At 69.2% G+C, this 22538-nt stretch overlaps 1 protein-coding gene across 6 annotated transcripts; it reads right to left on the reverse strand.

Annotated features, from left to right (window-relative positions):
- Positions 1 to 132: 132 nt before the first annotated feature.
- On the reverse strand, positions 133 to 22380 carry ARHGEF1 (Rho guanine nucleotide exchange factor 1). 6 transcript variants are annotated; one of them, XM_084613679.1, is made up of 32 exons: positions 22225 to 22380; positions 20503 to 20577; positions 19494 to 19565; positions 19173 to 19256; positions 18938 to 19051; positions 18157 to 18255; positions 17820 to 17862; positions 16418 to 16523; positions 15562 to 15702; positions 14928 to 14957; positions 14441 to 14543; positions 14009 to 14102; positions 13481 to 13519; positions 12908 to 13066; positions 12652 to 12733; positions 10383 to 10561; positions 8915 to 9061; positions 7850 to 7932; positions 7509 to 7634; positions 6559 to 6673; positions 6346 to 6446; positions 6101 to 6178; positions 5900 to 5975; positions 5549 to 5716; positions 5074 to 5161; positions 4508 to 4618; positions 4120 to 4187; positions 3684 to 3842; positions 3328 to 3495; positions 2265 to 2416; positions 1854 to 1950; positions 133 to 1483 (listed from the first exon to the last, which is right to left on the reverse strand). In XM_084613679.1, exons 3-31 carry the CDS (start codon positions 19518 to 19520, stop codon positions 1873 to 1875), a joined length of 3018 nt encoding a protein of 1005 aa, XP_084469805.1. In that variant the 5' UTR covers positions 19521 to 19565; positions 20503 to 20577; positions 22225 to 22380; the 3' UTR covers positions 133 to 1483; positions 1854 to 1872. The 6 variants fall into 6 exon arrangements, with proteins under 6 accessions (XP_084469805.1, XP_084469806.1, XP_084469807.1 ...); XM_084613680.1 differs by having other exon boundaries at positions 20450 to 20577; XM_084613681.1 differs by lacking the exon at positions 13481 to 13519.
- Positions 22381 to 22538: the final 158 nt, after the last annotated feature.

Here is a 22538-nt window from a genome sequence, read left to right on the forward strand (position 1 = left end):
GAGTCCTGGCCCCCAGCCCCCCCCCGCCCCGCTCTCACTACGCAGTGCCACACCTCGGCGGGGGACGAGCTGGCGGGGGGGGGAGGGGACACGGGTCAAGGGGGCGCACACGGCCTGAGAGACACTCAGAGCCCTGAAGCAAGAACGGGTTTTATTTGATATCTTTACAGTTTATTTGGTTCAGTGACCACCCCCCCCGTACCTTAGCACCCCCCCCAAAGTTATACTCAGAAGAGCCAGCTGGGGTGGGCATAGTGCCCCCCCACCCCCACTTCTCCTTTCCCAGATTCCATGAATCCACCATCCGTCATACCCACAAACAGCTCTCCCTGGGGGGGGGGGGGAATTCAGCCTTTGGCTCTCGGGGGGGGGGGCACATTTAAACCCAGATCTTCCCCCTCCATGTTACCCCCCCCCAAACACCTCGTTAAAAAGCAGAATTGTAAAAATTCTGAAAATATTTTTTTTAAAAAAGCCAAAAAACCTCACTGAAAGCTGGGGGGCAGGCAGAGAATGGGGGGACAGAGAACTGGGGGTGTGTGGCAGGCAGAGAACGGGGGGCATGGAGGAGTCTATGTGGGGACACCTCCCCCCCAGAAATTCTCCGGGGAATTTCTACCCGCTTTTTAAAAGCAATGGAAGCCCCTGGAAAAAGCCCTATCTGGGGCGGACCCGTACGGTACAAGGGAATTAGGGGGCTCATCCCTCACCCCACCTGCCCCCCTTTTTTTTGGTTCCAATGATTCTGTGCCAGCCCAGCTGCCATGTTGGCACAAACCAACCACTGTGCCCCCCGCTCCCTCCTCCAGGTTCTAGGGCCCCCCCATAAATCATATATATAAAAATATCCCAGCAGAAGTAAAAAATAGCTCTCTCTATAAAAGCAGCTCTCGGGGGTCAGCCCCTAAGGCACATGGCAGGGGATGGGGGGCAGTGGAATGTAACCCCCCCGGAAATACTCATCTCAGGGGGTGGGAAAAACCTTGCAGCCGCAGCGCCACCTGACCCTGCAAACCGCACTGGCCAGCTCAGCAGCCCCGGGGCAGAGAACGGGACTGGGGCCGTTCCCCTCTGGGGGCCACTGGCCCCGGTCCGGCCCAGGGCAGGGACTGGATGGCTCGGTGGGTGGGACACGGGGCTTATGGACAGATTGGGGATGGAGGGGACATGAGTTTGCTGGAAGGAATTGGGGGTGAACCCCCCACGAGGGTGGCTGGCAGGGGAGGGGTGTTTCATCCCGGGGGGAGCCAGACTGGGATTTCAGAGCGGAGCAATTTGGGGCCAGGCCTGTGGGTGAGTCAGAGCCACCCAATATCCCCCCTCATCCCTCCCAGGATCCCATCTCTATGGGATCGCCACAGCACCTCCCATGGAATAGATGGGCCCAACTCCCTCCAGCATACGTCCCTGCCAGCAACCCCCCCGCAGGAGACCCCGGCTGGGAGGGCAAAGACCGCCCGGCCTCTTCCTCCGTGGCGAGGGTCTGGAGAGAGAAAACAGCAGGGAGCAGGGTTAGAACCCCAAAGTCAACGCAGAGCCCTGGGGCCAGGCCTGGGGAGAGCCCCCCACGGGGCCCCCTGCCCCCCACCCCCCACGGGCCTCCCAGCGCTGGGCCTGAGGGCTAGGGAGAGCCCCCCGCGGGGCCCCCTGCCCCCCACCCCCCACGGGCCTCCCAGCGCTGGGCCTGAGGGCTGGGGAGAGCCCCCCGCGGGGCCCCCCGCCCCCCACGGGCCTCCCAGCGCTGGGCCTGAGGGCTGGGGAGAGCCCCCCGCGGGGCCCCCCGCCCCCCACGGGCCTCCCAGCGCTGGGCCTGAGGGCTGGGGAGAGCCCCCCGCGGGGGCCCCCTGCCTCACCTGTGGCAGCTGCTGCCCCTCATGTGAAGTGGGGCGAGGGGGGGCAGCTGCATTTGTCCAGGAGCTGCTGCAGCTGGGAATAGGCGTCTTCCATGTCCTGGGGGGCCGGAGGGAGCATGACTCAGGGGTGAAACGAAGAGTGGAGACATCTCTGCAGCCCCTCCCACTGACCCCCCCAGCCCCATCTCCCCTCAAACCGCCCCACTGACCTCCCCTCAACCCACCCCCACTGATCCCCAGCCCCCCATCTCCCCTCAACCCTCCCCCACTGACCCCCCCAGCCCCATCTCCCCTCAAACCGCCCCACTGACCTCCCCTCAACCCTCCCCCACTGACCCCCCCAGCCCCCCATCTCCCCCGACACTGACCCCCCACCCTCCCTGGTTCCCCTCAGCTCGCCCCCCCCCCCACCTTCAGCCTGCAGACAACCTCCTCCAGGTGCTGACAGCTGCGCCGCACGTCCTCCGACTGCCGGGGCGTCAGCACAAGGGGGGAGCCGGGCCCCGCCCCACCCGGGCCCCGCAACCCCCAATCCAGTGAGCCGGGGCCATTCGGGCCCCCCCCTGCGGGAGACCAACGGAATCGGGTCAGTCCGGCTTTCCCAACATGGCCCTCTCCTCCATTTCCCACCAGCCCCGGCTCCCATTGCCCCCTGTGACGAAGTGGGACGGTTCTTAATGTTTCCTCTGAACAGTGTAGGGGTGCCTCAGTTTCCCCTAGGCAGTTCTTAAGTCTCTAGGGGGTGGGATAAGGGTGTATGATCATTGCAGAGCCCTAGAGGGCATGTGTGTGCAGGAGTCTGGACACAGACAATGGCCGACACCCTGTTTCCTGGCAACTGATGGCCTGGGCCCTTCCCCCCTGCAAGGTGAGAGCTAAAGGGTTGGAGAACAAAGGAATCAGGTGACCTCCTGGCCCGGGAAAGGGACAAAGCCCAGAGGAGGGGGGGCTGGAGGGAGTTTCAGTTTGGGGCTGGCTGGGGACATGGAGTGAAGGGCAGACGGGGTTGTCTGGCTCACTGCCCCCCAAAATGGACCCAGCTGAGGGGTCCCGTTCTCTGCACCTACATGCTCTGTTTTAGACCATGTTCCTGTCGTCTAATAAACCTTCTGTGTTACTGGCTGGCTGAGAGTCCCGTCTGACTGCGGAGTTGTGGGGCAGGACCCTCTGGCTTCCCCAGGACCCCGCCTGGGCGGACTCGCTGTGGGACACGCACGGAGGGGCAGAGGAGGCTGAATGCTCCGGGGTCAGACCCAGAAAGGGGGAAGCTGGGTGAGCTGTGTGTCCTGCAGACAGGCTGCTCCCAGAAAGGAGTCTCCCCCAGAGCTGGCTTCGTGGGGAGCAGTTCCAGAGCATCGCCCAGGGACCCTGTTACAGCCCCCGTTTCCCAGCACACCCCTCTCCTCCCCCATTTCCCACCAGCCCCTGCTCCCATCGCCTCCTCCCTCCGTTTCCCAGCATCCTGTTCTCATACCTGGCGCCCCCCCCTCGCTCTCGGCACCATCACCCGCATCCCGTTCCTTGTCCTCGTCTCTGGCGCCCCTGTTCTCCGGCGCCTGGTGCCAGCCGTCCTCGGGGGAGCCGGGGTCCCCATCTTCCAGCAGGGGGGACCCCCCGACCAGCAGCCTCTTCAGCTCAGAGACTGGGGGGGGAGGGTCAGATGGGGGGATTCCCTCCAGAGGTCCCACCCAGGCCCCCCAACCCAACAGGATCCAGCCCAACTTAGGGGTCAGACCCTAGCCCCAGGGGTCAGGCAGCTCATCCCAACCCCCCCCCCCCACAGGGAGTGGGACAGAGGGGTCAGCAGAGGGACAGGTTGGGGGGTCTCACCTCTCTCCAGCGCGGCGGCTGCCAGCCCCCCCTCCCCGGCCGCCCGGGGCTTGTGCAGAGCCAGCAGCTCCGCCAGGATCCGCTCTGAGTCCTTCTCCTGCTTCTCCGGGCCGCGCTCCTCGAACTCCATCCCCTCCAGCGCCCCCTCCTTCTCCCGCTCTGGGGGGCAGGGAACAGTCAGCCCCCCCTCGGTGCCACCACGCCACCCAGGAGTCCTGACCCCCCCTCGGCGCCACCACAGAACCCCGGAGTCCTGATCCCCACCACCACACAGCTGTCCCATCCCCCCACCAGCCCAGGTACCCCTTGGCCCCACAAGCCCCCTGGCTCCCCGCCTTGGCCGGGGGTGTGTGTGAGGGGCACATGATGGCTTCCTCCCAGGCCAGGGGCAATGGGTGCTGCGGATTATCCCGCCCCCCCTCAGCCCCCCGCTCACCGTCCGAATGCAGCGTCTCTCTGGGAGAGTTCCCGTTCTCCGAGCTGCTCAGCAGCCGCTCTCGGTCACTGCGGGGGGGCGGGGGGGCCGTGTCAGCAAAGAAAGGAAGAACAGCCAGCCCCCCCCAAAACCCCCACATCCCATCCCCCAACACCCTCCAGAGTCAGGGGTGAGCTCCAAAGTCCGGCCGCATCCTGTCCTGCCTCCGTAACTCCCCATATAACCGCCCCCCGCCCCAGCCCAGAGCCAGCCGCATCCCAGCGCTGGGTGAGGGGCCCCGTATAACCGACTCCAGTGCCCCACCCCAGAGCCAGCCGCATCCGATTGCTGGCCCCCAGCCCCGCCCCAGAGGGGCCGCGCTCCAGCCCCACACGCCCGCTGCGCTCACTAGCTGGGGCTGTGTGGGGCTGACAGACTCGGGGCAGCACGACGTGGTTTCTGGCGATTGGACCCAGGCAGCTTCAGAGACCCGGCCGTCTCGTTGATCAGGTCGCACCAGCTAGGGACCGGAGAGGGGAGAAACTCAGCTGGGGCCCCTCACTCCCGCCCCACAGCCCCTGCCAGCCCGGCCCAGGTCCCCCCCAGCCCCGCCGGTGCCCCTCACTCCCGCCCCGCAGCCCCTGCCAGCCCGGCCCAGGTCCCCCCCCAGCCCCGCCGGTGCCCCTCACTCCTGACCCGCAGCCCCTGCCAGCCCGGCCCAGGTCCCCCCCAGCCCCGCCGGTGCCCCTCACTCCCGACCCGCAGCCCCTGCCAGCCCGGCCCAGGTTCCCCCCAGCCCCGCCGGTGCCCCTCACTCCCGACCCGCAGCCCCTGCCAGCCCGGCCCAGGTCCCCCCCAGCCCCGCCGGTGCCCCTCACTCCCGACCCGCAGCCCCTGCCAGCCCGGCCCAGGTCCCCCGCCCAGCCCCGCCGGTGCCCCTCACTCCCGACCCGCAGCCCTGCCCCCAGGTCTCACTTCTTTCTCTCCGACACCGTCTGGGCCACCAGCTCGTAGATTTGGGCTCCGTTCTCCCAGCTGAAGATGACGTAAAAGGCCTTGCGGTCTGGCGGGGGAGGTGCCAATCAGAGGGGGGCTCCCCAGTGCCCTCCCCAGGTTCACAGACCCCGCCTGTCCCAGTTAGCCCCCCTCCCTCCCAGGCTCCACCCAGTGCCCCCCCACCCCCACCTGCTCAGGCTGCCTGCAGGGTGGGAGGCACTGGACATCCCAGAATGCACTGGGGCAGCCCCCTGCCTCCGGAGCGATTGGCTCCAGCTCAGCAAGGGCCCCCCCCACACACAGCTGGGGCATCGCAGTAGGGGGGCAGGGAGCCTCCAGGCTGCCCCCCAGTGCCCCCCCGAATGCTCCAGGCTGCCCCCCCAGAGGCCCCCCAACCTCCTAGGCTGCCCCCCAGAACCCCCCGGTTGCCCCCCAACCTGCCCCGGCTGCTGACCTGTGGCCACGTCGCGGGTCATGGCGGAGCTGAGTTTGATGATGGGGCTCAGCACCTGGCGGGTCTCGGGCGTGGGGCCGGGGGGCCGGCTGTGACAGCGAAGAACCAGCCGCTCCTCCTGCCGCTGCAGCAGCACCAGGATGTCGTCCAGGAGCAGCATGTGCACGTCTGGGGGGGCAGGGGGGCCTCAGCGGGGGAGACGCTCCCCAGCCCCCGGAGCCCCCCAATCCACCTCCCGAACCCCACACCCCTCCCAGCCCCATGTGCCTCCTGCTCCCAGTGTACTCACACCCCCAGCCCCCCCAGCTGCGCGCCCCACACTTCCCTGCCCCCCCGACCCCCATCACTCACCCACAGCCTTGTCCTTACTGACGCGCCAGGTCAGGTCCCCCTCGTGCACCAGGTTCCGCTTGGTGATATCCGTGTTCTGGGGGCGGTGGCAGTTAGATGGGAACAGACCCCCCGATCCCACAGCCAGCCCCCACCTCCTCGTGCTGCCCGCCCCCACAGCCAGTTCCCCCCACCCCAATGCCCCCCTGGGCGAGGCCCCACCTTGAACTCGCTGAGCAGCGGGTCCGTGCTCTGCTTGAGGCTGGAGAGATCCAGGCGCTTCTGATAGTCCTTCAGCTTCTGCAGGGGGCAGAGGGGGGTTAAGGCCGGCCGGGCAGACAGGGTCGGGGGGCGTTAAGGCCGGCCGGGGATGTGGAGGGCGTTAAGGCCGGCCGGGGATGTGGAGGGCGTTAAGGCCGGCCGGGGACGTGGAGGCCATGGACAGACAGACGGCGGGAGCAGCTCACCATGAGGTTTTCCATTTCCCGCACCTCCTGGTTGACGTGGTTGAGGATCTGCCGACAGCACTCGGCCGCCCGCTGCACCTTTCCCCGCTCCTTCTCCTCCTCTGGAGGGACAGGGTGGGTCAGTCAGTGGCCCCAGCCGCCGCCTCTTCCTCTCCCCAGCTCTCCCCACCCTATGGCACCTCCTGCCCCGTCTTCTCCCCCCCCGGCTCTCACCCGTGTACTTGGCGATGTTCTCCAGCAGCAGCGGGTACTTGGTGAGTCGCTGCATCTCGATGGGGATAATGTCCTTCAGCTGCAGCCGCCGGCACCGGGCCTGGCTCTCCGCCTCCTGCGGGGACAGGCCGCTGGGATGGGGCGGCTGGGGGCGGGGCAGGCCAGGGGCGTGCAGGGCCGGGGAGCCGGGGGATTTCCCTTGTTATGTTGTATGTGTGCCTAAGGGAGTCTGACTGTTTTGCATGAAGGCGGTGTGCGCCTCAGTTTCCCTGTGTATTGCACCAATGTCTGGGTGGTGGGAATAAGGGGCTGTGACCTTTGTGGGAGCTGCTCCAGCTGCCTGCAGGGATGCTGTGGCCGCCACTTCCCCACCTGAGACCCAGGAGGGGGATGCGACCAGGTGACTCTGGCCCGGGAAGTGAGACAAAGGCCGGAGGAGGAGAAACCGGCCCGGCAGGAGCCAGGCAGCTGCAAGCAAGTTGGTCTCGGCTGGCTTGGGGCGCAGGGAGAGGACCAGAGCCCTGGCTCTGGGCTTCCCTCCCCTCAAGGTGACTGGCTGAAGGTCACTGATTTCTGTGCTAACAAGCTCTGCCCTACGCTGTGTACCTGTTGACTAATAAACCTTCTGGTTTCCTGGCTGGCTGAGAGTCCCGTCTGACTGCGGAGTTGGGGGGCAGGACCCTCTGGCTTCCCCAGGACCCCGCCTGGGCGGACTCGCTGTGGGAAGCGCCCGGAGGGGCAGAGGAGGCTGAATGCTCCAGGGTCAGACCCAGGAAGGTGGAGCCGGGGGAGCTGTGTCTCCTGCAGACAGGCTGCTCCCCGAGAGGAGACTCCCCCAGAGTCCTGCCGGGCTTCGTGGGGAGCAGGTCCCGAGCGTTGCCCGGGGACCCCAGGACAGGGAGCGGGGCAGGCTGGGGGGCCCGGGGGATGCAGGCCGGGGACCCCGGTACCTGGATGAACTGGCTGAAGCGTGTCTCTTTGCGCTGCTTGGCCTTGAGCTGCTCCAGCGCGAAGGATTGCCGGCTGCAGAACCGGGCTGAGAGCTTCTGGAACCAGCCGCCCTCGGTACCGTCAAACTGGGGGGGCGGAGGGGGGAGCGTTCACCTGCCTGTGGCTCTGCCCCCCCCACTGCCCCAGCCCCCCGCCTGCCCCCATCCCAGGGTCCCTGCATTCCCCCACCACCCCGTCCCTGGGCTCCCCATCCCCACCCGTCCTGGGGCCTCCCATCCAGCGTCCACCCTAGCCCCCCACCCCTTGGACTCCCCCCCCGCTTACTAGCCCCCCCCCGTACCCGGGCCAGCAGCACATCCCCAATCTCGGCAATGATGCAGTCACTCTCATCCCGAAGCTTCTTCAGGTTCTCGAGGAACTTGGCTGGAGGGGAGCAGTCAAAGCCAGTCAGCGCCCCCCAGCCCATGCTCCCTGCCCCCTTCCCCTGACGAAGTGGGGAAGTTTCTTGTTTTTCCCTGTTTCCTATGGGGGATTTTCTTGGTTTTCCTTTGGGTTGCATGCAGAGAGGGTGGGACTCAGTTTCCCTGGGTGCTGCGGGTTTAACGAGGGGAGGGGAGAGGGAGTTTGTGGGGACACAGGGCCAGCGAGGGAACTTGGGGCCCCGGCCAATGGCCTGGAGAATGGAGACCCCAGCGCCTGGGGACCCGGAGTCCAGCTTGGGAGTCGCAGCCGGGTCTGGCCAGTGGGAGGACAAGGGGCTGCGGGGACCCCGGGGACCGGAGCAGCCGGGTCCAGCCAGAGGGGCGAGAGGACAGAAGAGGGGAGAGGGGGCCCAGATGACCCTGTTTACCGGGAGAGGAGACAATGAACAGAGGGGGGGCTTGGGGCCGGTGATAGCAGATGCCCAGCGGGGAAGCAGGGGGGCTCGGGGCTGGAGGGAGGGGGCAGGCAGAGCCCCCCTGGATGCAGGGGAGACTGGGCTGGGGGAGGCCAGGCTGAGGCCAGAGTTTCCTGTGCTGGGTTCAGATGCTCAAGAAACCCCCCTGTGTTACCCCGGCTGAGAGTTGCCCCCGGGCTAGAGAACGGGCCGGGGGGGCAGCAATCCCCCTGGGAGTGGAGGCCCCGGGGGTCCGGAGCGAGGGGTCTCCCTGAGGGGCCCCCGGCAGAGACAGGCAGGCTGAGGCTCCGAGAGGTGCGGCTCCAGGAGGTGGAGGGGCTGGACCCCCCGGAGAGAGTCGCCCCCCCGAGAAGGGCTGTCGCGCTGAAGGGGGCTCCCCCCACGGACCGCACGGGGCCAAGAGTGGGCACGACCTGGGAGTCTGTGACCCCCGCCCTTCCCCCCCAGCGCCCCTGCCTGTGACCCCCAGCCCCTCTGTACATGTCCCCCCAAAGCCCCCCCACTCACTGTGTTCGTCCGTCATTTCCTCCAGGCTGGGGAAGATGTTGGTCAGTTCGGCCTCCAGGAAGAAACCTTCGCTGAGCAGCGGCTGGTAGAAAAGCTCCAGCAGGACCCGCAGCATCCGCACGTGGGCGTGTTCGGTGAGGAACAGCTCTGGGGGGGCAGGGCGGGGTCAGGGGCCTCTCACTCCACCTCCCCTGAGGGAGGCGTTGGAGGTTTGGGGCAGACTTGGGGGGTTGTGGGGGTCTCCACCCCACCTACCACTGGTGGTGGTCTGGGGGGCTTGTGGGAGGCTGGGCAGTTGTTGGGGGGTCTGTGTGGGGAAGCTGGGGGGCCATGGGCAGTAGTTGGGGGACAGGAGCAGAAGTAGGGGGGCAGGGGTGGGTGTTGGGGAAGGAGCCGGAGTGGCAGGGGCAGGAAGCGGGGGGAGGAGTCGGGGGGCCGAGGGCGGGAGCCGAGAGGGCAGCGGGGGAGGAGTCAGGGGACCGGCGGCGGGAGTCATGGGGGCAGGAGCCGGGGGGGGGTGGAGTTGGGGGGGCCGAGGTTGACCGCCGGGGGGGCAGGGGCAGGAAGCGGGGAGGGAGGAGTCGGGTGGCCGGGGGCGGGAGCCGGGGGGGGCAGGGGCAGGAAGCAGCGGGGGGAGGAGTCGGGGGGCAGGAAGCAGCGGGGGGAGGAGTCGGGGGGCAGGAAGCAGCGGGGGGAGGAGTCGGGGGGGAGGAGTCGGGGGGCCGGAGCCAGGGGCAGGAAGCAGGGGGGGGTCGGGGGCAGAAAGCGGGGGGAGGAGTCGGGGGGCCGGGGCCAGGGGTAGGAAGCGGGGGGGGAGTCGGGGGGCCGGAAGCGGGGGGAGGAGTCGGGGGGCCGGGGCCAGGGGTAGGAAGCGGGGGGGGAGTCGGGGGGCCGGAAGCGGGGGGAGGAGTCGGGGGGCCGGAAGCGGGGGCAGGAAGCAGGGGGGAGTCAGGGGCCAGGAAGCGGGGGGAAGTCGGGGGGCCGGGGTCAGGGGCAGGAAGCAGGGGGGAGTCAGGGGCCAGGAAGCGGGGAGGAGTCGGGGGGCCAGGGGCAGAGGCAGGAAGCAGGGGGGGCAGTCGGGGGGCAGACAGCGGGTGGGAGTCGGGGGGCCGGGGCCAGGGGCAGGAAGCAGGGGGGGCAGTCGGGGGGCAGACAGCGGGGGGAGTCGGGGGGCCGGGGCCAGGGGCAGGAAGCAGGGGGGGCAGTCGGGGGGCAGACAGCGGGGGGAGTCGGGGGGCCGGGGCCAGGGGCAGGAAGCGGGGGGGAGTCAGGGGCCAGGAAGCGGGGGGAGGAGTCGGGGGGCAGGAAGCGGGGGGGAGTCGGGGGGCCGGGGCCAGGGGCAGGAAGCAGGGGGGGCAGTCGGGGGGCAGACAGCGGGGGGGAGTCGGGGGGCCGGGGCCAGGGGCAGTCAGCGGGGGGGGCAGTCGGGGGGCAGTCAGCGGGGGGGCCGGGGTCTCTCCCCACCCACCGTTGATGACCTCTTGCCGCTTGACTTCGCCTTTCTTCAGCCTGAGGAGGGCGTTGGGAGGGACCCGCTGGCGCCAGGTCGGCGGCTCCGGCTCCGAAACGCGCGGCTCAGTCTCCTCAGACTGGGGAGGCAGAAAGGACGGCGGGGGCTCCCCTCCCCCGGCCCCCCCGGGCTCCGGGCTGTGGGGAGAGGGGGGGTGAGAGCAGGGCAGGCTGCGCCCCCCCAAGCCCCTGCGCCCCTCAGCTCCCCCCACTTCCCCCCAGCCCCGCTAGCCTGGGGAGGGCGAGTCCGTGGGCTGGGGGCTCCCCGACACCTACGTGCTGCCGCCAGGCCTCGGGCGCCCCGGCCCCAGCGGGGGTCTCTCCTGCAGCTCCCTGGCGCGGGCGGCCGCCTCGAGGTCCACGTCGCTGCGGGAACGCGGCTGCTTCCCCTTGGCCGAGCCACGCAGCGAGCGCTTCCGCTCGGCCACACGCAGGCTCTCCGACCGGCCCAGCCTCCCCGGCAGCCTGCGGCGCGGGCAGCCACGGACCGGGCGACACGGACGGGGAGACACCACGGACCGGGCGACACGGACGGGGAGACACCACGGACCGGACCAGCCACGGACGGGGAGACACCATGGACCGGGCCAGCCACGGATGGGGAGACACCACGGACCGGGCCAGCCACGGACGGGGCAACAGAGACCGGGCGGGCCACGGACGGGGAGACACCACGGGCCGGGCGACAGAGACCGGGCCGGCCACGGACAGGGCGACACCATGGACCGGGCGACACGGACGGGGAGACACCACGGACCAGGCGACACGGACGGGGCAACAGAGACCGGGCCGGCCACGGATGGGGAGACACCACGGACCGGGCGACGCGGACGGGGCGACACGGACCGGGCCAGCCACAGCCGTGGCGACACCATGGACCAGGCAACACGGATGGGGCGACACCACGGACAGGGCGACATGGACCGGCCACGGACAGGGGGGCATGGGACGCACCAACCATGGACGGAGGGGCCACGAGACCGTGGGGAGCGTGGACGGGGAGCCCCAGATGGGACCACCCATGAGGGGGGAGAGGGAACCCATGACGCAACCAGACACGAAGGGGGAATCGTAACAACCACGGAAAGCAGAATCATCCAATCACGGAGGAGGAGAAGCCACAGAGGGTACAAATGGACCAATGGGAGAAGCGAGGGGGGTGGAACAGCCAATGGGAAGCAAGGATTGGAAGACAAGATCAGGCACAAGGTGTGAAAACCGGGGTGGCGGGGAGGGTTCATGCATCAGACCAGGGCCCCGCAGCCATGCCTCCGGGAGGGGGTCGTGCTTCAGGGGGTGAGGCGGGGGGCTCAGTAGGGGGTGCTCTCCCTGGCACTAGTGGTGACCCCATGCAGCCTAGTGGGCACTGTGGGGGGCAGTAGGGGGCGCTCTGGGGGTGCTCTCCTCAGCAGTCAGGGCTGGCCCCACTGCAGTGCTGGGAGCTCAGCAGGGGGCGCTCTGGGGGGCAGTACGGGGTGCTCTCCCTGCCAGTCAGGGCTGGCCCGATGCCCCAGCGCAGCGCTAGGGGGAGCTGGGGCGCTGCTCTCCCCAGCAGTAGGGGGCGCTGTGGGGGGCAGTAAGGGGTGCTCTCCCTGCCAGTCAGGGCTGGCCTGATGCCCCAGCTGTGGAGGGTGCTGGGGGGCCCGGCAGGGTAAGAACCGGGTACTTAGCTCAGCCCGTGGGTGTTTCTAAATTATTCTCCCCGCGGAACCAGCCTGTCCCCACACACATGCAAATTGGGGGGCTTCAGGGGGGTCACCGACCTTTTCCATTTTCTAGGAAGAAAGAGCAGGAGAAGAGGAGCGTTAACCTAAGGGTGGGGGTGGGGCTGCCTGGCCCAGTAGGGACCCCCCCACAATACAGACAGAGACACTGTAACCACTAGACCCCACTTCCCCCCTGAACCAGGGAGAGAACCCAGGAGTCCTGGCTCCCATCTCCCCTGCCTCCAGCCAGCAGACCCCTGCCCTCCCATGGGGCCGGGCAGTAGCTGGGGCACTCCTGGGGTATTCAAGGGGCCAAGTGAGAGCAGGAGCAGGGTCAAACCCCCCACCCCACCCCCCAATTCAGGGGAGTCGGCCCCCCAGTGAGGTCCCCGCGGGAGGGGCATGCAGGGGCAGGAGTGGAGAGTGGGGAGGGGGACAGACAGACAGACTGGGAGGGACTCCAGCGCACAGAGCTGGGGGGGAGGCATCTCAGAGTGGCCCCCCCACCCCCGCAGGACTCACCTCTCGTTCTCAGCACTGTCCTCCGGGGGCTGCTCGCTGTGGGGGGCCTCCCCCGGCTCCACCAGATACTGGGGCTCCAACCCTGTGGTGGGGAGGGTGGGGAGAGCAGGAGACAGGTGCTGGGGGGGCCAATAGCACCCCCGCCATGCTGTAGCCCCTCCCCCTGGTCCCTTCCCCTTGGACCTTCCCCCAACCCCCCCATATGTCCGGTCCCTTGTCCCCCATGTCCTCCCCCAGCCCCTCCCCCACCTCTTACCCAGCTCCCCATCAGTCCCCTCCTCCGGAGGGGGGTTCACGGTCACAGAAACACCAGGGGGGTCAAGCCCTGGGGTCCCTGATGCGGCCCCCTTGGCCCGGCTCTCGCTGCGCTCCAGCAACTTGAGACCCTTCCGTTCCGGGGCCGCGGCCTTCTCCGCTGGGGGGAGACACGGGGGCAGGTCAGTCACTCAGAGACACCCCCCCAAATCAGCATGAACTGCTGATTTAACCACTAGCCCCCACTCCCCTCCCAGAGCCGAGGAGAGAACCCAGGAGTCCTGGCTCCCAGCCCCCTGCTCTAACCACTAGGCAGCTGAACTCCGCACGCAGCTGATGGGTGCTGATGCAGACGGGGTGGGCGGGGGAGCAACTGCATGCTGGGGTGCTGGGAGGTGCGGGGGGGGTCAGTGATTGACGGTTGGGGTGACAAGGTTAGTATATTGGGGGGCAGCCCAGCCCCCTGCCAGGAGGACACACACTGTTTGTGGGGAGAGTTAATGGCGTTAGAGGGGCAGGGGCCCAGGCTGGGGTGCCCCGGGGGGGCCATGCATGGGGCCGGGGGGGCCGGTACCTTCACCCTCGGGGACTTTGCTTTGTCTGAACTCGGAATCTGCAAGAGAGAAGAGCGAAGGAGAGCGACAGGCTGAGGGGGTAGAAATGGGGGCCCCCCGCAGAGACCCACAGCTCCTCTGGGACTAGCACCCTAGCAGGGCCCCCCCGGGCCCTGAGCCGGGCCCAGGGCATGTCCTGGCTCATAGAGAGCGGGGTGCAGGCAGCTGGGGAGCGGAAGCAGGGCTGGGGGACGAGGTGCCCCACAACATCCCAGAAGTAGGGCATTTTGGATGCGCTCAGAGCTTCAAATCTGGGGGCACACAGGCAGCCAGGAGGGTCGGGGGGGGCACGGGGAGTCCGGGGGGTTGGGGACAGGACAATCTGGGCTGGGAGACCCATGGGCACAGGGGAGATTCGGGGTCTGTGGAAGTCGGAGGACACAAGGGGCAGCAAGGGGAACGCTTTCAGGGTGTCGGGAGGGGCGGGGCCAGGGGCTCGGGGGGTGCAGAGAGGTCATTGGGGGAGGGACCCCGGCACTCCCACGTACTGTGCGACTCCCCGCGGTTCCAGCGCGTGGCGTCCAACAGGCTGAACCCCTTCCTCGGCTTGGGGGGCTCCTCAGGCCTCCGGCTGCCCGAGATCTGCAGAGTTGGGGGGAAGGTGAGTCAATGGGTTAGAGAGCAGGACTGACCCCTGATCCCCAAACTGACCCCCGCTACGCAGGTGGCTACAGGGTGAGGACAGAAGGGACTAGGTGTGAGCCCCCTCCAGCCATGGAGAGAACCCAGGAGTCCTGGCTCCCAGCCCCACCCCCTCTTGCTCTAATCATCAGACCCCACCCCCCTCCCAGAGCCAGGGAGAGAACCCAGGAGTCCTGGATCTCAGCCCCGCCCACATCGCTCTAATCACCAGAACCCACCCCGCTCCCAGAACCAGAGAGAGAACCCAGGAGTCCTGGCTCGTGCCCCCCCAACATCACCTTCTTGCGGAAGAAATTCCCTTTCGATTTCTTGCTCTCGCCCAGTTTGGTTTTAACCCCCAGGTGCTTCATGTAGGTCACGATGGCGGCGAAAATCGCGGAGCTGGGGGGAGTGGGGTACATCAGTGGGTGTGTATGTGGGGGGGAGACTGGTAGGGGGCGCCGGGGGGGGGCTGTTCTGGGGGGGGTCGGGGCTCTATCTCAGACATCTTGGCTACACCCCAGTCAAATAGCTCAGTCTCCCCCCCAGATTTCCCATGGGGTGTCAGGGCCCCCCCAGGTGCTGCAGTGAGGGGCCGGGGGGAGGGTAGGGGGGGAGTCGAGCTGCAGAATCCAACGTTGCTGCCCAAATACCAAAGGGGTGAGAGGAACCTGTGATCCACCCCCCCCACACACCATAACCCACATCCTGTGGGGGGGGGCAGGTTCAGCCCCGCGCCCCCCATCCAGAGACCCGGGTGCACGATGCCCCCCGCATTTGTTTTACCTTTTTTCCTCGTCGGCGGAGATCGTGGGGCTGGAAAGAAACAGGGAAACATGAACCCAGGTGTCCGGGTCAATTACCGGCTCCGGAGACCCCCTCCTTACACCTGACCCCCCCTCGAGTCCTGTGCTCTGTGCAGGGCAGCCCCTGCCCCCCCACATAACCAGCCCCCCGCGTGCACCCCATATAACCCGCCCCTCGTGCGCCCCAACATAACCCCACCTGCTCCCCCCTGCATAACCAGCCCCCCGCGTGCGCCCCCGCATAAACCGCCCCCCACCCAGAAGGAGCCCGGCACTCACTGGCTGGCCTCCCACATGGCGCCGTGGGGCGCTCACACTGGGGCTGGCCGTGGGGCAGGGAAGCATGTTCTGCTTGCTCGGGAGAGTCGCTCGCTGCATGGCCGCGCCTGGGCCGGGCCGGGGCCTTTGTCCAGCCCCGGGGATGATGCAGCAGTGGGGCGGGCGGGGGGGGGGCAGGCGGGGGGGGGCCGCTGGTTCCCATCCACCCACATGGGTGCTCTGGCTCTGAGCCCGGAAATGTGGGGGGACCTGGGCAGGCTGGCGGAGGGGGCCTGGGGGCCGCGGTCCCAGGGGAGTTCCGGGGGGCTGGGAGAGTCCGGGGGGGGGTCACTCACTGCATCTCGTCCAGCCGGGCCAGCAGCAGCTCGGCCACCTGCTTCTCCTTGGCCTCGCGGATCCCGCGATCCCGGGTGTGATACGACTCCAGCTCTGCCAGCTCCTGCTCGCCCGGCGTCATCCCCATCATCCGCTTCGACCTGGGGGGCGGGGCCCCAGTGAGCCAGGCCCCCGGCCCCCGCCGCACCGCCCGGCCCCCCCAATCCAGCCCCCGCCGCACCACCCAGCCCCCCCAAATCCAGCCCCCGCCTGCACCGCCCGGCCCCCCCAATCCAGCCCCCGCCGCACCGCCCGGCCCCCCCAATCCAGCCCCCGCCGCACCGCCCGGCCCCCCCCCAATCCAGCCCCCGCCGCACCGCCCGGCCCCCCCCCAATCCAGCCCCCGCCGCACCACCCAGCCCTCCCAAATCCAGCCCCCGCCTGCACCGCCCGTCCCCCCAAATCCAGCCCCCGCCGCACCGCCCGGCCCCCCCAATCCAGCCTCCGCCCGCGCCGCCCGGCCCCCCAATCCAGCCCGCGCCGCACCGCCCGGCCCCCCAATCCAGCCCGCGCCGCACCGCCCGGCCCCCCCCAATCCAGCCCCCACCCGCACCGCCCGGCCCCCCCAATCCAGCCTCCGCCCGCGCCGCCCGGCCCCCCCAATCCAGCCCGCGCCGCACCGCCCGGCCCCCCCCAAATCCAGCCCCCGCCCGCACCGCCCGGCCCCCCCCAAATCCAGCCCCCGCCGCACCGCCCGGCCCCCCCAATCCAGCCCCCGCCCATCTCCCCAGCCCCTCCACCACACTACCCCACCCCTATTACCCCGACCGCTGCCTCTTCACCCCCCCCCCCGAATGGGAGCCCCTGGCAACCCACCTGAAATCCTCTAGCTGCCGCGAGATGTCGGGCTCCTGGAAGTTCTGGATATCTTTCAGGAACTCTTGCAGGGTGTCGTCCGGGAGCAGCTCCGGGCGGATCCGGTCTGTGGGCAGAGAACAGGGCGCTGCGAGCTTCCCCCAGCCAGGGACTCCGGCGCTGCGAGCTTCCGCACAGCAGTGCCCCCAGCCAGGGATTGAGACTCTTTTCCGGTGCCCCGTGAAGGATCCCGGTTCTGTATTTGGAGAAGGAGACTCCCAATCCCCACCCCAGGACCCGGCCTTTCCCCAACTCCCCTGGCTACGGCCCCACACGGGACCTGCTCCCAGCCGCCCTCCGCGGGACCCTACATGATTTCACGATCTCCACACACAAAGCAGGGGTGGGGGCTGGGTATACGGGGACCCCACGCCCGGTGCTGGGACATGGCCCCTTTGGGGCGGGGGCTGGGTATCCAGCTGTGTGGCCGTTTGGGACAGGAAGTGAATGTGAATCCTGGATCTGAGCAGCAGCTTCAGCCCAGTAAAATCTGGGGCTTTCCTAGGAGACCAGGTGGGGACGGGGTCCAGGGCCAGTGACGGGGCGGTTGGGGGGGGACCAGGGGGACAAATGGGGGGTGTTCAGCCATTCAGAGACAGCCCAGCCCAGCCGGCTGCAGTGCTCCGGGACGGCCACCAGGTGGCTCCCTGTGCCAGCTTGGCAGGGTCTGGCCCAGGTCGGCTCCCCCCGCCCCCCCCCAGCCCTGCCGGTGCCCCTCACTCCCGCCCCGCAGCTCCCCGCCCGCCCCCCAGCCCTGCCGGTGCCCCTCACTCCCGCCCCGCAGCCCCCCGCCCGCCCCCCAGCCTTGCCGGTGCCCCTCACTCCCGCCCCGCAGCCCCCCGCCCGCCCCCCAGCCCTGCCGGTGCCCCTCACTCCCGCCCCGCAGCCCCCCGCCCGCCCCCCAGCCCTGCCGGTGCCCTTCACTCCCGCCCCGCAGCCCCCCGCCCGCCCCCCAGCCTTGCCGGTGCCCCTCACTCCCGCCCCGCAGCCCCCCGCCCGCCCCCCAGCCTTGCCGGTGCCCCTCACTCCCGCCCCGCAGCCCCCCGCCCGCCCCCCAGCCCTGCCGGTGCCCTTCACTCCCGCCCCGCAGCCCCCCGCCCGCCCCCCCCAGCCCTGCCGGTGCCCCTCACTCCCGCCCCGCAGCCCCCTGCCCGCCCGGCCCCAGGATTCTCCTTGCTCCCTGTTCTAAGCTGCCGTGCAGTTCATGGTACAAACAGCTGCCGGGTCCCACTCCAGAGGCAGCTGCATCTATGGGGCGGTTGGTGAGGCCGGGAGGGGACCCTGAGGGACGGGAAGCAGGGAATGGGGGGGGCTGGGAGGTGGGTTATCTCCAGTCACCCCAAGCTCCGAGTGCAACGCTCACCCAGTTCAAACTGCACCGGCTGCGGGACGGGGACACGCAGGAGCTGGAGAGAGAGAGAGAGAGAAGGGGGTTTAGAACAAGGGGTCGAGTCCCTGGGGGGGCACCAAGGGGACCCGGGGCCTGAAAACTGCAGGTGGAGGGAGCAGTGAATGGGATCCGGGGGGGAGGGCGGTTTCATACTTCTGATGGCCCCAGCGGAGTCACTGGGTGGGGGGGGCAATGGCTCAGGGGGTCACTTGTGGGAGAAGAAACAGCTGGAAGGGGTATTGGGCTCATTCTGCAGGGACAGGGGGCCATTCTGGGGGTCTCTCCAGTGGGGTTCACAGGGGGCTCTCACCCCCGCCTTGTCCAGGAACGTGTGGCAGAAATCCAGGAAGAATTTCTTGCTCTCCTTGGGGCTCATGCTGCGGATCAGATCCACGTGGAGGTAGCAGAGCTGGAGGGATGGGGGGGATCAGAACGGGGGGCACCTGGGAGCCGGGGGGACAGGCAAGTCTCAGCCTGCCTCCCCCGCTGCCAGGTACCCCCCCCCATTGCTCTCCCCAGGCCACCCCCTCCCCCGCTGCCAGGCACCCCCCCATTGCTCTCCCCAGGCCACCCCCTCCCCCGCTGCCAGGCACCCCCCCATTGCTCTCCCCAGGCCACCCCCTCCCCCGCTGCCAGGTACCCCCCCCCATTGCTCTCCCCAGGCCACCCCCTCCCCCGCTGCCAGGCACCCCCCCATTGCTCTCCCCAGGCCACCCCCTCCCCCGCTGCCAGGCACCCCCCCATTGCTCTCCCCAGGCCACCTCCTCCCCCGCTGCCAGGTACCCCCCCATTGCTCTCCCCAGGCCACCCCCTCCCCTGCTGCCAGGCACCCCCCCCATTGCTCTCGCCAGGCCGCCCCTCCCCCACTATTGGGATCCCTCCCCGGCCTGCACTCCCCCTGCCGCCCCTCCCCCCCTCAATTCCCCACCCTCAGGAGCCCCCCCAGTTGCCTCGGCGACAGAGTGAACAGGTCACTGAACCAGCCTAGGGTCCTGGGGGGTCCCCACGAGGTCAGTGACCTGTCACCTCCCGCCGGGGGCTCAACCACCCCACCAGGTGTAGGGTGCTGATGCCCAGCCCCCCGCACTCACCACGGGGCAGGAGTCGAACTGCAGGACCACGTGGTGGAGAAAGGCCATGAGATAGGCCGGATGCTGCTTCACCAGACACATGCTCTGGAACGGGCTGCTCTGGTCCTCCAGCGTCTGGGGGGACAGCCTGGGAATCAGGCCCCCGAGCCCCGAGACGCCCCGTCCCCTCCCCCCTCCCAAAGACACAGCCCCCGTGGCCCCACCCCTGGGACCCCATCTCCCAGGCCCCCCTCACCGGCTCGATGTCGTTCTCAAAATCCTCGTCCTCCGCCCCGATGATGGCCACGCTGGACCCACTATGGGCACCTGGTGCTGGGCCCTGGGGGCAGAGAGAGAGAGTGGGTTGGGCCCCGTAGGGGAGGGGCAGGGGCCCAGAGAGGGTACCAGGGGGAACAGAAAGGGGGGGGGATTGAGGGGCCCAGGAGGGAAGGGCCTGGGGGAGCTTCACCCCCAATTCCAACCCCCCACCTGCATGGGCAGGGGGCGGGGGCTGGGGCCAAGCAGACCGTTCAGCGATGGGGTATCGGGGGGCCCTCCGCTCCCCCCAGCCACTCACCCCGTTGTATGGCTTGTCCGGCTCCATCCTGCCCTTAGGGAGGTCCCAGCTGCCAGCTCTGGGGGGACCCACCTGCCAAGGACACCAAGGTAGGTCACGGGGGTGCAGACAGCAACCCCCCGCCCCAATCCCTCCCTGCCCCCCACTCCAGTTGAGCCTAGCTCAGCCCCCCCATGGGAAAGGCCACCCCCCACTGGTACAAACCGCCCTCCCCCGCAGGGGATGTGGAGTCTGCACGTGTGGGGGGTGTTTGGTGGTCCTGGGGGGGCTGCGTGTGGGGGGCTGCCTCCTGCATACCCCACCCTCCTCGCCCGGCCCAGACATTCCAGCGCGAGCTGGAGGTGAGCGCGGGATGAATACAGGGTTTGTGTGGCACAAAGAGCCTCAGATCCCCGACCGGGCCAGGGGGGCTCCCGGCTGCCAGCTTGACTCACACCCCACCCCTGGGACAGGGCGGGAGCCCAGAGCCGGGCAGGGGGGCGGGGGCACATCTGTCTGAGCCTGCAGAGCACTCGCCCTGGAGTCACTGCCCCCCGGTGGCTGGCTCTGGCATAGCGCCCCCCAGCCCCAGCCGGATCCTGTGGCTGTCAGTTCCGCAGGCCTGGCCGAGCACAAAAGCAACTGGGTGAGGGGTAATTTCACCCCCTCTTCTCCCTTGGGGGGTGGAAATTGGTCCCCTCACATTCCTAAAGCTGCCAGAAAGTGTTGGGGGGGGGCTGAGGGGGCAGCAGGTGGTGGGGAGCAGGGGGGATGGCGGTGGAGGTCAGGGTGCGAAGGCAGGGAGGGGGCAGCAGGTAGGGAATAGGGAGGTAAGGATTAGGGTGCACGGAGTGGGGGAGCAGGGAACAGCCTGAGCCGGCCTTGGGAGAGCAGGATGGGGGCGCAGGGCCAATTCATCCCCCCAGCCGGGGCGCCTGTTTGGCAGCCCCACCCCCCACATCCTCCCCATCTGGTACCTGCTTCCAGGTGATGCCAAGACGAGACCACAAGCAGCAAATCCCCCTCCTACCTGAGGCTGCTGGGCCCGGACACCTGGGTTCCTCGGTGCACCCCCTTCCTCAGCCGGAAAGGCGGCTCCGCTGGGCTGTCAAACAAAGCAAGGGCCCCAGATTATTTACAGCGAGAAACTCAGAGACTCGGCTTCCTGCAGGAAGTGATGAGCCGCGGCCACATCCCCCCCCAGGGCCCGACCGACCCACAATCCCCTGGTGCCGGTCACCAGCCAGGGAGCACTGACTTCCCAGGGACACAGAGAGCCTGCCGGTGCCCCTCACTCCTGACCCGCAGCCCCTGCTAGCCCACCCTGGGCTCCTGCCCCCCCCCCCCAGCTCTGCCGGTGCCCCTCACTCCTGACCCGCAGCCCCTGCTAGCCCACCCTGGGCTCCTGCCCCCCCCCAGCTCTGCCGGTGCCCCTCACTCCTGACCCGCAGCCCCTGCTAGCCCACCCTGGGCTCCTGCCCCCCCCAGCTCTGCCGGTGCCCCTCACTCCTGACCCGCAGCACCTGCTAGCCCACCCTGGCCTCCTGCCCCCCCCCCAGCTCTGCCGGTGCCCCTCACTCCTGACACGCAGCCCCTGCTAGCCCACCCTGGGCTCCTGCCCCCCCCCAGCTCTGCCGGTGCCCCTCACTCCTGACCCGCAGCCCCTGGTAGCCCACCCTGGGCTCCTGCCCCCCCCAGCTCTGCCGGTGCCCCTCACTCCTGACCCGCAGCCCCTGCTAGCCCACCCTGGGCTCCTGCCCCCCACCCCAGCTCTGCCGGTGCCCCTCACTCCTGACCCGCAGCCCCTGCTAGCCCACCCTGGGCTCCTGCCCCCCCCCCCAGCTCTGCCGGTGCCCCTCACTCCTGACCCGCAGCCCCTGCTAGCCCACCCTGGGCTCCTGCCCCCCCCCCCAGCTCTGCCGGTGCCCCTCACTCCCGACCCGCAGCCCCTTGCAGCTCCCCCCCTTCTGGGAATTGTTGACACATTTGCTCCCGCAGGGGCTCCAGTCTCTGCTGGTGACTCCCAGGATCTCTCCGGCTGCTCCCAGCTGTTCCTGACAGGTGGCAGGTGGGGGAGGGGTCTTTGTGTCTGCAGGATGGGGGGGGCCCTGGGCTCCCCCCAGAGTGGGTCCCTGCCTGGGCCCAGCCTGTCCCAGGGGGGTCAGAGATGGCAGGTAGAATCCAGTGAAAGATTTCACCAATTCTAGACGTGGCAGGAATCGGGGGGGGGGGCGGGAGGGAGGAGAGATCTGCCCCCCCAGGTTCCCAGCCCCCATCTGTCTCTACAGGGGCACCCTCACCCCAGCTGCCTGGTGTGGGGCCAGGGCTGGGAGTCTGAGGGGCAGAGCCGCTGGGGGTGCAGGGAGGGGAACGGGGGTTGTCCCCCCAATATCCCCATAGCACCCGCTCCGTGGAGCACAGCAGCCAGCGGGAGGAGGACGGGGTGCGGGGGGGGCTTCCCCCTCTAGGGGGCGCCACTTCTGGGGCGGGGGTGAGGACTGGCCTGCGGGGGCGGACATGGGTCCCTGCCCCTCCGGGGGACAGCTCAGATCCGGCCCCCCCGGACCCACAGAGCCCTCCCAGCCCCGAGAACCCCCCGTTGCCCCACAGCGCCCCCCCGAACCCTCCCAGCCCCACCCGGGCACCTTCCGGGGGAGGGGGGGCCGCGACGCGAGTCCGGGGGATTCCCACCGGAAACGCCACTTCCGCTCCGCGCCCCCCGGCCCCAGGCCCGCTTCGGGGCGGGTCTTACCGGCCCCTCGCTCCGCACCGGCACCGGGACCGGGCTGGTCAGGCCGCTCCGTTGCGCTCGGCTCCGGCGGCGGGACCGGGGGGGGGGCGGGAGCAGGAAGCCGCTGCCTTTTCCGGGCTCCCCCCCCCCGCTCCCTGCAGCGCTTCCTGGCCGGGCCACTAGAGACCGAGACCCCCCCAACCCCCCAGCACCGCCCCCTGACTGCACCCCCAGATCCCCCTGCACCGCCCCAGCTCCCCAACTCCCCCGTACCGCCCCCTGACTGCACCCCCAGATCCCCCTGCACCGCCCCAGCCCCCCAACTGCCCTGCACC

This window comes from Lepidochelys olivacea, assembly GCF_965140295.1.
Source record: "Lepidochelys olivacea isolate rLepOli2 genome assembly, chromosome: 24".
NCBI lineage: Eukaryota > Metazoa > Chordata > Testudines > Cheloniidae > Lepidochelys > Lepidochelys olivacea.

Bases quoted from the DNA above. Each gene is read 5' to 3' on its own strand.
- ARHGEF1 (XM_084613679.1), bottom strand. From the start codon at position 19,520: ATGGAGCCGGACAAGCCATACAACGGG. The intron at 6,179-6,345 runs GTGAGCTGCTCC...TGCCCCCTGCAG, and splicing joins GGGAAATGGAAAACCTCATG to AAGCTGAAGGACTATCAGAA. The intron at 3,843-4,119 runs GTGAGCGGGGGG...CCTGCCCCCCAG, and splicing joins AGAGACGCTGCATTCGGACG to AGCGGGAGAAGGAGGGGGCG.